This window comes from Oncorhynchus tshawytscha, linkage group LG03 (assembly GCF_018296145.1).
Source record: "Oncorhynchus tshawytscha isolate Ot180627B linkage group LG03, Otsh_v2.0, whole genome shotgun sequence".
Classification (NCBI taxonomy): Eukaryota; Metazoa; Chordata; class Actinopteri; order Salmoniformes; family Salmonidae; genus Oncorhynchus; species Oncorhynchus tshawytscha.
In genome coordinates this window covers 52,137,118-52,150,250 of record NC_056431.1, presented here as the reverse complement: position 1 = coordinate 52,150,250, position 13,133 = coordinate 52,137,118, and the positions used below count along the sequence as shown (strand labels likewise).

Genomic DNA, 13,133 nt, shown 5'->3' with positions numbered 1-13,133 from the left:
AAGAGACTATGTGAACCAGGCCTTCATAGTCAAATTGCTGCAAGGAAACCTCTTCTAAAGGACACCAATAAGAAGAAGAGACTTGCTTGGTCAAAGAAACACGAGCAATGGACATTAGACCGGTGGAAATCTGTTCTTTGGTCTGATGAGTCCAAATTTGCGATTTTTGGTTCCAACCGCTGTGTCTTTGTGAGACGCAGAGTGGTGAATGGATGATCTCCGCATGTACGGTTCCAACCGTAAAGCATGGAGGAGGTGGTGTAATGGTGTGGGGGTAATGGTGACATTGTCAGTGATTTATTTAGAATTCAAGGCACACTTAACCAACATGGCTCCCACAGCATTCTGCAGCAATACGCCATCCCATCTGGTTTGCGCTTAGTGGGATTGTCATTTGTTTTTTAACAGAACAATGGCCCAACACACCTCGAGGCTGTGTAAGGGCTATTTGACCAAGAAGGAGAGTGATGGAGTGCTGCATCAGATTGCCTGCCCGCCACAATCACCTGACTTCAATCGAATTGAGATGGTTTGGGATGAGTTGGACTGCAGAGTGAAGGAAAAGCAGCCAACAAATGCTCAGCATATGTGGGAACTTCAAGACTGTTGGAAAAGCATTCCAGGTGAAGCTGGTTGAGAGAATGCTGAGTGTGCAAAGCTGTCATCAAGGCAAAGGGTGGCTATTTGAAGAATCTGTCCCATCTCTGAAACTGCCGTACAGACTCAGGAGAGGCGAAGGTCGAGAGCCGTGCATCCTCCGAAACACAACCCAGCCAAGCCACACTGCTTTTTGACACAACACCCGCTTAACCCGGGAAGCCAGCCGTACCAATGTGTTGGAGGAAGCACCGTACACTTAGCGACCGTGTCAGTGTGCATTGCGCCCGGCCCACCACTGGAGTCACTAGTGTGCGATGGGACAGGAACATCCCTGCCAGCCAAACCCTGCCCTAACCCGGGTGATGCTGGGCCAATAGTGCACCCCCACATGGGTCTCCCAGTCGTGGATGGCTGCAACAGAGAACTGGATTCGAACCAGGTTCTCTAGTGGCACAGCTTTAGACCACTGCGCCACTCGGGAGGCCCTTTCCATAGACTTTTTTGGTTACTACATGATTTCATGTTATTTCTTAGTTGTGATGTCTTTACTATTATTCTGCAATGTAGAAAATAGTCCAAATAAAGAAAAACCTTTGAATGAGTAGGTGTGTCCAAACATTTGACTGTTACTGTATGTTTGCAAAGTAGATCCCTAGTCTGGATTTTCATATAATTTGTGTAGAGAACAGGGGATAAAACTCAATACAGCACTACATCAACAGTGCATATCCATTATTTTCAGGTCAGTAGAACAGATGTAGCACAGAAGATGAGGAGATTGGGGAAGCCACTTTTACTAGTAAGATACACCTCAAATTAAGTTTCGTTTCAACTGAAACGCGCCGAATTGAGGAAGTCGAAGGAAGGGAATACAATTTTTCCAGAAGAGACGGACAGCTAAAACTCACCTCCGCATTTTTTCAGTATAACACATACTCGTTTAAAATACCTATTTCAACCAAGTCTTTGAAAATCTGTAATATTTCTATACTAGTGTTCAATTTAATTGGTTTGGAAAGACTTGCTATTATTTACACCATATTTCAGCGAAGTCGAAAGCTTGCCAAATTGCCAACTGACCACGGTCCCCATCTTCCGCATTCTTAGGTTTATTCTCTTTCGACCTAATCGAACAATTTCCACACCGACCGTCGTTTCTGCTTACCAGTGAGACCGGAAAACTATTTCATGTTGCTGTCAGGAAAGCTATAATAATGAAAGGTAAGTTTGCAGTTTTACATAACGTTATAGGCTACATAGACAACGTTTTACATTATAAAATATATTCAGTCTGAAGTATCGAACACCTCTCGCAGTTAGGCTATACATTATCCGGATATTACATACATTTCTAGAGTTAATGCCATTAAAACGCCTATTTGAACCGATTTTCGTGCATTATGAAAATCAATGACATGATGCATATTAAACTTGAGAAGCCTAACATATAAAGCCTAAACTATAAGAAAAGTGGTGGCCTACACTACTTTTTAAACATTTAAAGCCTCAACGCTCTTAGTTAAATAATTCAATTCTCAACACTCTTAGTTCGTGTTTCAGCCAAGATGCAGCCCTGCCACACTTGCTATAAAAGTGAGAAATGGGTCTGGAGAAATGTAACCACTCTCAAATTGATAGAGAGAGCTGGTATGGTTGCAATGACGGACAGCCCATGAGATCAACATGTTTACACACATTTGAACAAGAAGGCAGTTTGTTTACATGGGCCTAAATTATATTTTTTAAGAATCAATTAATCTTAATTGAAATGACTACTGAACAGCAGTTAAGATTGTATTTCTGTTACATGGTATTTACTTGGTACTTAGAAATGACATGGTAAAAGTAATGCATTTTTTTTAATCAGACGTACATTTGCGGTTTTGTCTATTCTCTCCTGAACCAACCTGATTTTCACAACCACATCTTGCCTTATACAGAGTGGCTGCTATAGTAGGCATTCAGAGACTGAATCCAAACTGAATTGCTTCATTTCACTTTTGTTTCACTTCATGATTTAATATATTAATTGAAACTGATTGTGTCTGTAATGAGGGGCATTAAAGCGATTGGATCAGCGAGTGTGCCACACCTTGGTTAGAATGTTTGTGGTGGTATCCTTACAGTTTCACAATAATATAATCTACCCTTCCTGGTTTTATGTTTACAGCATGTTGCAGTTACACAGCAGCACAGCATTTATGCGGAAATGGTGAAAACAGAAAACAAAGTGGTAAATCACGTTTTTTGTTTCATGGTATTTCTCTCTGGCTTATTCAATGGGTGACTGACTATATTGCATTTCATGTACTAAACTATTTTTCTATTTTTCCATCAGTTTGACTGAGAAACCAGTTCACTGACAAGGATCCAAAGGATTTCAGTAAGGCTGAACAAGTCCAAATGGAGGTATTTATCATCTAATTCATAACAAAAATAAGAATCATATTTACTGTACCAGTTTAACACTTTTCTGTTTACTACATGATTCCATATGTGTTATTTCATAGTTTTGATGTCATCACTATTATTCTAGAAAATAGTAACAAAATAAAGAAAAAACCTTGAATGAGTAAGTGTACAAACTTTGGACTGGTACTGTATATATACACTATTGTTCAAAAGTTTGGAGTCAATTAGAAATGTCCTTGTTTTTGAAAGCAAGGCACATTTTTTGTCCATTAAAATCACATCAAATGAATCAGAAATACAGTGTAGAAATGTTTAATGTTGTAAATGACTATTGTAGCTGGAAACGGCAGATTTTTTATGGATTATCTACATAGGCGTACAGAGGCCCATTATCAGCAACCATCACTCCTGTGTTCCAATGGCACGTTGTGTTAGCTAATCCAAGTTTATCATTTTAAAAGGCCAATTGATCATTAGAAAACACTTTTGCAATTATGTTAGCACAGTTGAAAACTGTTGTTCTGATTAAAGCAGCAATAAAATTGGCCTTCTTTAGACTAGTTGAGTATCTGGAGAATGAGCATTTGTGGGTTCGATTACAGGCTCAAAATGGCCAGAAACAAAGTACTTTCTTCTGAAACTCGTCAGTCTATTCTTGTTCTGAGAAATGAAGGCTATTGTGTCCGAGAAATTGCAAAGTAACTGAAGATCTCGTACAACGCTGTGTACTACTCCCTTCACTGAATAGCGCAAACGGGCTTTAACCAGAATAGAAAGAGGAGTGGGAGTCCCCGGTGCACAACTGAGCAAGAGGACAAGTACATTAGAGAGTCTAGTTTGAGAAACAGATGCCTCACAATACCTCAACTGGTAGCTTCATTAAATAGTACCTGCAAAACACCAGTCTCAACGTCAACAGTGAAGAGGCGACTCCGGGATGCTGGCCTTCTAGGCAGAGTTCCTCTGTCCAGTGTCTGTGTTCTTTTGCCCATCTTAATCTTTTCTTTTTATTGGCCAGTCTGAGATATGGCTTTTTCTTTGCAACTCTGCCAAGAAGGCCAGCATCTCGGAGTCGCCTCTTCACTGTTAAAATTGAGACTGGTGTTTTGCAGGTACTATTTAATGAAGCTGCCAGTTGAGGACTTGTGAGGCATCTGCTTTTTTTTGCTTTTCTTTTGAAAACAAGGACATTTCTAAGTGACCCTAAACTTTTGAACGTAAGTGTGTGTGTGTGTGTGTGTGTGTGTGTGTGTGTGTGTGTGTGTGTGTATATATACATATATATCAGCAAAAAACTCCTCTCACTTTCAACTGCGTTTATTTTCAGCATACTTAATTAACATGTGTAAATATTTGTATGAACATAACAAGATTCAACAACTGAGACATAAACTGAAAAATTTCCACAGACATGTGACGAACAGAAATGGAATAATGTGTCCCTGAACAAAGGGGGGGTTCAAAATCAAAAGTAACAGTCAGTATCTGGTGTGGCCACCAGCTGCATTAAGTACTGCAGTGCATCTTCCCCTCATGGACTGCACCAGATTTGCAAGTTCTTCCACCAAGGCACCTGCAAGTTCCCGAACATTTCTGCGGGAATGGCCCTAGACCTCACCCTCCGATCCAACAGGTCCCAGACGTGCTCAATGGGATTGAGATCCGGGCCATGGCAGAACACTGACATTCCTGTTTTACAGGAAATCACGCACAGAACGAGCAGTATGGCTGGTGGCATTGTCATGCTGGAGGGTCATGTCAGGATGAGTCTGCAGGAAGGGTAGCACATGAGGGAGGAGGATGTCTTCCCTGTAACGCACAGCGTTGAGATTGCCTGCAATGACAACAAGCTCAGTCCGATGATGCTGTGACACACCGCCCCAGACCATGATGGACCTTCCACCTTCAAATCGATCCTGCTCCAGAGTACAGGCCTCGGTGTAACGGTCATTCCTTCGACGATGAACGCGATTCCGACCAATACCCCTGGTGAGACAAAACCGTGATTCGTCAGTGAAGAGCACTTTTTGCCAGTCCTGTCTGGTCCAGCGACGGTGGGTTTGTGCCCATAGGCGCTGTTGTTGCCGGTGATGTCTGGTGAGGACCTGCCTTAGAACAAGCCTACAAGCCCTCACTCCAGCCTCTCTCAGCCTACTGCGGACAGTTTGAGCACTGATGGAGGGATTGTGCGTTCCTGGTGTAACTCAGCCAGTTGTTGTTGCCATCCTGTACCTTTCCCACAGGTGATGTTCGGATGTACCGATCCTGTGCAGGTGTTGTTACACGTGGTCTGCCACTGTGAGGACGATCAGCTGTCCGTCCTGTCTCCCTATAGCGCTGTCTTAGGCGTCTCACAGTATGGATATTGCAATTTATTGCCCTGGTCACATCTGCCGTCCTCATGCCTCCTTGCAGCATGCCTAAGGCACGTTCATGCAGATGAGCACCTGGGACCCTGGGCATCTTTCCTTTGGTGTTTTTCAGAGTCAGTAGAAAGGCCTCTTTAGTGTCCTAAATTTTCATAACTGACCTTAATTGCCTACCGTCTGTAAGCTGTTAGTGTCTTAACGACCGTTCCACAGGTGCATGTTCATTAATTGTTTATGGTTCATTAAACAAGCATGGGAAACAGTGTTTAAACCCTTTACAATGAAGATCTGTGAAGTTATTTGGATTTGTACGAATTATCTTTGAAAGACAGGGTCCTGAAAAAGGGACGTTTCTTTTTTTGCTGAGTGTATGTGTGTATATACATATATCTCTTAAATAAAATATATACAGTTGAAGTCGGAAGTTTACATACACTTAGGTTGGAGTCAATAAGCTCGTTTTTCAACCACTCCACAAATGTCTTGTTAACAAGGTATAGGTTTGGCAAGTCGGTTAGGACATCTACTTTGTGCATGACAAGTAATTTTTCCAACAATTGTTTACAGACAGATTATTTCACTTATAATTTATTGTATGACAATTCCAGTGGGTCAGAAGTTTACATACACTAAGTTGACTGTGCCTTTAACCAGCTTGGAAAATTCCAGAAAATTATGTCATGGCTTTAGAAGCTTCTGATAGACTAATTGACATCATTTGAGTCAATTGGAGGTGTACCTGTGGATGTATTTCAAGGCCTACCTTCAATCTCAGTGCCTCTTTGCTTGCCATCATGGGAAAATCCAAAGAGATCATCCAAGACCTCAGAAGAGAAATGGTAGTCCTCCACAAGTCTGGTTCATCCTTGGGAGCAATTTCCAAACACCCGAAGGTACCACGTTCATCTATACAAACAATAGTACGCAAGTATGAACACCATAGGACCACGCAGCCGTCATACCGCTCAGGAAGGAGACGCGTTCTGTCTCTTAGAGATGAACGTACTTTGGTGTGAGAAGTGCAATTCAATCCCAGAACAACAGCAAAGGACCTTGTGAAGATGCTGGAAGAAACAGGTACAAGAGTATCTTTATCCACAGTAAAACGAGTCCTATATCGACATATCCTGAAAAGCTGCTCAGCAAGGAAGAAGCCACTGTTCCAAAACCGCCATAAAAAAGCCAGACTAGGGTTTGCAACTGCACATGGGGACAAAGATCATACTTTTTGGAGAAATGTCCTCTGGTCTGATGAAACAAAAATAGAACTGTTAAGCCATAATGACCATCGTTATTTTTGGAGGAAAAGGGGGGAGGGCTTGCAAGCCGAAGAACAGCATCCCAAACGTGAAGCACGGGGGGGGGCAGCATCATGTTGTGGGGTTGCTTTGCTGCAGGAGGGACTGGTGCACTTCACAAAATAGATGGCATCATGATGGAGGAAAATTCTGTGGATATATTGAAGCAACATCTCAAGACATCAGTCAGGAAGTTAAAGCTTGATCGCAAATGGGTCTTCCAAATGGACAATGACCCCAAGCATACTTCCAAAGTTGTGGCGAAAAGGCTTAAGGACAACAAAGTCAAGGTATTGGAGTGGCCATCACAAAGCCCTGACCTCAATCCTATAGAAAATGTGTAGGCAGAACTGAAAAAGCGTGTGCGAGCAAGGAGGCCTACAAACATGACTCCGTTACACCAGCTTTGTCAGTAGGAATGGGCCAAAATTCACCCAACTTATTGTGGGAAGCTTGTGGAAGGCTACCTGAAACGTTTGACCCAAGTTTAACAATTTAAAGGCAATGCTACCCAAATACTAATTGAGTGTATGTAAACTTCTGACTCACTGGGAATGTGATGAAAGAAATAAAAGCTGAAATAAATCATTCTCTCTACTATTATTCTGACATTTCACATTCTTAAAATAAAGTGGTGATCCTAACTGACCTAAGACGGGGAATTTTTACTAGGATTAAATGTCAGGAATTGTGAAAAACTGAGTTTAAATGTATTTGGCTAAAGTGTATGTAAACTTCCTGATTCAACTCTATATATACACTACCGGTAAAACGTTTTAGAACACCTAGTCATTCAAGGATTTGTATTTATTTGTACTATTTTCTACATTGTAGAATAATATTGAAGACATCACAACTATGAAATAACACGAATGGAATCATGTAGTAACCAGAAAAGTGTTAAACAAATCAAAATGTTTTATATTTGTTAACATCTTTACGGCTTATGAATTTCAATCAAATCAGCCTATTTATTTTCAGAATGAAGAGGAAGGCAAACCAACTGACCTGCCAGATGAGATTAAGGATTGGAATAAACATCACGTGAAACAATGGGCTCTCAACAAGGCTTGTGTGGATGGTGAATCTGCAAATATCTTGCTTCAGCAGAACATTAATGGGCCCAGTCTTTTACTTTTAGAAAAATCTGATTTACTAGAGGTGGGTGTCACACTGGGGCCTGCAAAGTTGATCATTCACAAGAGGGATGAACATTTGAAATTTAAGAAAGAGCAGTTGAGTAGCCCAACAACAAATCAGTCTGGGAGACCATGCAAGCCGTACCCTTTTCATCGACACCATGATGCCTGCAGATACAAGGCGAACAGCGTTCTTGATGTAACAGAATCCGGTGCATCAGACTATATCGAACCCTGTCATGAATATAAAGGATACATCCATATGTCAGAGGCAGCTGTAGAGAGCAAAATGGAAAAGTTCACTGATGAGGTTATTCGATTTGCAGCAGCCTGCATGAATAGCCGCACTAATGGCACCATACATTTTGGAGTTGGTGACAAGCCAGACTTTGTTCATGGGCAAGTTTTGGGAGTTAGCGTCCTGGATAAAGAGGCATATGTCAATGCTCTGCCACAAGCCATTGAGGGTCATTTTGAGTATAGACATATCCAGACAGCCAAGATGTGCATCAAACCACCTCGATTTGTTGAGGTTCTCAATCCTGATATGACATCCTCAGAGAAGTATGTGATAGAAGTGGACATCGTGCCAGACTTTGTGATCTGTCAAGAGAACTTCTATCACGTTTTCCGCTTGGATACAAGGAAATCAAAGAGGAAGTCCAAAAGCAAAGAAACCGAAAAAGAGGAGAAAAAACTCTTCTTCATTCGTGATCACAGCAGCAGCAGGGATCTCCTTGCACTAACCACTTTTGCCAAGCCAAATGAAGAATACAATAGGTTTATCGACGATGTGCCACAGCTGTCACTGCTAAGAAAACAAGCGGAGGAAAATCGCCTTAGTGTGGTTAAAAGTAGTGTCCAGGGCTCCAGACTAAGTGAAATGATAACAGGTGGATCCCAATCCTTAGACAAGTCCCACTTCGAGCGGTATTTGATAGTGACAAACAAATCACATTTAGTTCAATTGGAATCCCTGGGATTTATTCCTGAACTAAACCCAACTGCTGTTTTGGACTTTGACCCTGAGTCGGCAAAACATGGATTGATGAAGCACTTTGAAGAGCAGAGTACAATAAATATCCACTTGCCAGTACAATATAAAATCACAGAGGCTGTCGAGGACATTGCTAGCAAGCTAAAACTGACTCGAAACACCAGCTGGATCCTCTGCAATGGGGGTATCGAAAGAGAGAGACCCTCAGATGTAGATGACTGGTTAATAGAGAAAGGAGCGTCTGTACGAAATGTGATTTCATTTCTGTGTCGGAAAGACGTGCTACCACACAAGAGATTCCTGGTTATTTTTATATTGCTATCTACTGTGAGTGAGAAAATGGACCCTCTGCTTGAGACCTTCAGCACATTCTGGCAGGAGCTCAGAGGAACAGAGCAAATACTTTGCATCTGTGAAAATGAAGAAGCATTCACCTGCTGGAGGGACCTGATTGAATCCCGCTATGGATTAGACATTAAAGCAAGATCAATCTATGAGCTCAGTTTTGCTGAAGTTAACGGCACCGTCCTCAGCCTGTGGTCAGACAACCGGAAATCCATCCGTTTCCTACCCTGTGGAGGAGGCAGCAAAGTGATGTTAAAAAAGAAAGAAGAGGGCAGCCTAGACATCCTGAATGTGCTGTGTGTGAATCAGTGTGAGGGAGGAAATGAAGACAAGGCCATCATACAGGAGAAGTTCTACAAAGGAGGAAAGGTGTTATGGTGGAACTTCTATTTCTCTGAGCAGCCAGGATCCATGCCATTCATCAAACGGGACAAGTTTGACTTCATCATGAACACTGTCCTACCAGCTTTGAGCTCTTTGAGAAAAGCTTGTGTGTCCTTCAAACTTTTGCATGTCCCAGGATGTGGTGGAACTACACTAGCCATGCATATATTATGGGCACTGAAAGACAAGTTCCGTTGTGCTGTTCTGAGGGACAGAACCGCGGATCATGTTGTTGTTGCCGAGCAGGTGGTCAAGCTACTGATGTATGAGACAAAAGAACAATCGTCCCGGATTCCTGTGTTGCTCATGCTAGATGACTTTGAGGAGATGGATGACGCATATGATTTGCAGCAGCTCATTGAGAAGGAATGTGTCAAGAAGGACATTGGATCTAGGTCCCCGCAGGTCATTCTACTCAATTGCATGAGGGCTGAGTCTTGGGAGAAGACTGAATCAACTGAAGACACTGTGTTCATTGGCAATAACCTCTCTGAAATGGAGCAGAGGCAGTTCGAGAAAAACTGGAGGAGATTGAGAAGACCTACAAGAATGCAGACACATTCTACGCTTTCATGATCATGAAGAAGAACTTTTCACCCAGTATATACAGGGTGTGGCTCGCAACACCCTAAAGAGCTTCAACATAAATCACAAACATGCACAACTCATTGCTGTTCTGGTCTTGTTGAATGTCTACTGCAAGGGTGCAACACTCTCAGTCTCTCTCTGTGAAGAGTTTCTTGGCCTCCAGACCAAGCCACATAGTGGGTCCTCTGATGTTAAGGCTGGATTTGGGAAGTTTTCCACTCTAGTGACCTGCTGCACAGAGGAGGCTAAGGTTGTATTTGAGGCAGTGAGAATGATCCACTCAAGCATGGCCGTGCACTGTTTGAAGGAGCTTACAACCACATACAGTGTAACCAAAGCAGAGATCACTGATCTACTGCTCACCACAGACAAGCTTTATGAGTGCATACAGGGCAAAGATAAACTCATGAAGGATGTTCACACCATGTTAGTGAAAAGACATCACTCAGTCAAGGGTGAAGATTCTCAATTTTCACCTCTCATCCAGGATATTGCAAAGGAGACACCAGGTGTTGAAGAAAATGTTCTATTCAATGCAGCCAAGCGCTTTGAAAAAGATGCTGTCATCTCTCAGCTTCTTGCCAGATACCAATACCTGAAGAAAAGGGATTTCAGGGAGGCAAAGGACTGGGCAAAGAATGCGAAAGATCTTTCCAGAGATAACTCCTACATTTCTGACACATCTGCACAAGTGATCAAGCATGAGCTAAAGAGTGAAATACAAAGTGACAAAGAAGATCCCATAAGACCTGAAAGGCTCAAAGGCTATCTTAGAATGGCCCAGTCAGCAACAGAGGCCTTCAGGGATACACAGGAAATTGCAAAGAAGGAGGCTACTCTGAGAGTACAAATCAAGAGAGACAACAGCCCTTTCAACACTGCAGGGTGCCTTGGAGAAATTCAGGTTGCAGTCATCATCATCGAAATACTGGAAAAATGTCCAGTGTTTTCTTCAGGCAATGTCCGTCATGACATTCTGAGTGAAGTTCTGTCTGGCAAAATTACAATCCAAGATGTTGCGAGGAATGATTCCAGACATCACAAACATGCCTCATATTACCACATTCTCAGTCAATTTGAAGGTCTTCTGTGCAACCTTAAACATAACATGAAGAGGCACTTTGATTTTCTTGACAGCTTTTATGTCAACTTGGGTCCCAGGTTCACCCTGAAAGACAGTCGAGAGGAAAGAACTCGACAGGAGCTCTTCCAGTGCTTTCAAAGATACCGTGACCTCTTTTGCAAGACAGATTCCACAGAATTAATGAAAAACAAGAACCTGAAAATCAGCATCCAAATTCACAAGGCAAGGCAATTTTTGGAGAGTAGAAAAACTGATACTCATTCAGGGATTCTGGATTGCCTCTCCAACGATACCCCAGGTGACATAATGCAAAATACAGTCCTGCAGTATCACTTAATTCTGAGTAAAGATCCTGAAAGGAGCGTTAGAGAAATGGTCAATTTCATCTATGCCAATGTTGTGCTAAGCTGTGTCAAACCTGAATCTCAACACCTTCGCCCGTATAAGATCCTCATTGATCTTCTTTGCCAGGTTCTTCAAGGTCAAATCCCATATGGTGAAAGTTTAGCATTGCACTTCATTGCTGTAGCTCTGCTGTGGCCACAACATATCCTCATGCCACAACCAGTGGCATCTCAGAAGTTGGGAAGCTATGTGTCACAGATGAGGACATCATACTGGAACGAGATGAAATCTGTTTTCAATGGAAAGTTGCCTGTTGTCCATTTCTTCTTGGGGAAGAAGCCGGGCTATGCTTGCCTAGTTCGCCTTAGGGAAATAATGTGGTGTGTAAGACCAGAAGAAGACTTTCATTCACTTTGGACAAATGGCAAAATATGGAAGCATGAGAGAGTCAAGGAGCTCCTTTCCAGAGTGGAAGGAGAGGTACAAAGGAAATTCATTCTGGCAGATACCAGGAACGCAGGCTTAAAGATAGAAGTCAGTGCAATGTACAAAAATCAACTCTGTGGAAAAGAGCAGGGATCAAAAGTATCATTTTTCATTGGTTTCTCAATGAAGGGCCCACTGGCTTTTGACATCGATTGAAGAAAAGCCCAATTGATATGCAGTCAGACATACACTATCATTTTTTTGTACATTAAAATAACATCAAATTGATCAGAAATACAGTGTAGACATTGTTAATGTTGTAAATGACTATTGTAGCTGGAAATGGCAGATTTGTTATGGAATATCTACATAGGCGTAGAGGCCCATTATCAGCAACCATCACTCCTGTGTTCCAATGGCACGTTGTATTAGCTAATCCAAGTTTACCATTTTAAAAGGCTAATTGATCATTAGAAAACACTTTTGCAATTATGTTAGCACCGCTGAAAACTGTTGTTCTCATTAAAGCAGCAATAAAACTGGCCTTCTTTAGACTAATTGAGTATCTGAAGCATCAGCATTTGTGGGTTCAATTACAGGCTCAAAATGACCAGAAACAAAGACCTTTGTTCTGAAACTTGTCAGTCTATTCTTGTTCTGAGAAATGAATGCTATTCCATGCGAGAAATTGCCAAGAAACTGAAGATCTCGTACAACGCTGTGTACTACTCCCTTCACAGAACAGCGCAAACGGTCTCTAACAGAAAGAGAAAGAAAGAGGAGAGGAGAAAGAGTGGGACGCTAGAAAGAGGAGTGGGACGCTCAGGTGCACAACTGAGTAAGAGGACAAGTACATTAATATCTAGTTTGAGAAACAGACGTCTCACAAGTCCTCAAATGGCAGCTTCATTAAATAGTACCCGCAAAACACCAGTCCCAACGTCAACAGTGAAGAGGCGACTCCGGGATGCTGGCCTTCTAGGCAGAGTTCCTCTGTCCAGTGTCTGTGTTCTTTTGCCCATTTTAATCTTTTCTTTTTATTGGCCAGTCTGAGATATGTATTTTTCTTTGCAACTCTGCCTAGAAGGCCAGCATCCCGGAGTCGCCTCTTCACTTGACATTAAGACTGGTGTTTTGCGGGTACTA

General features: G+C 42.2%; 1 protein-coding gene across 3 annotated transcripts; it reads left to right on the top strand.

The window, feature by feature from the left end:
- Window positions 1-1,380: 1,380 nt before the first annotated feature.
- Window positions 1,381-10,872, top strand: LOC112238720 (sterile alpha motif domain-containing protein 9-like). Of its 3 annotated transcripts, none has more exons than XM_042319664.1 (5): window positions 1,381-1,399; window positions 1,708-1,821; window positions 2,771-2,833; window positions 2,939-3,009; window positions 7,661-10,872. In XM_042319664.1, exons 4-5 carry the CDS (start codon window positions 3,004-3,006, stop codon window positions 10,118-10,120), a joined length of 2,466 nt encoding a protein of 821 aa, XP_042175598.1. In that variant the 5' UTR covers window positions 1,381-1,399; window positions 1,708-1,821; window positions 2,771-2,833; window positions 2,939-3,003; the 3' UTR covers window positions 10,121-10,872. The 3 variants fall into 3 exon arrangements, with proteins under 3 accessions (XP_042175598.1, XP_024263030.2, XP_042175597.1); XM_042319663.1 differs by lacking the exon at window positions 1,381-1,399 and adding an exon at window positions 1,454-1,523; XM_024407262.2 differs by lacking the exon at window positions 1,381-1,399 and having other exon boundaries at window positions 1,448-1,821.
- Window positions 10,873-13,133: the final 2,261 nt, after the last annotated feature.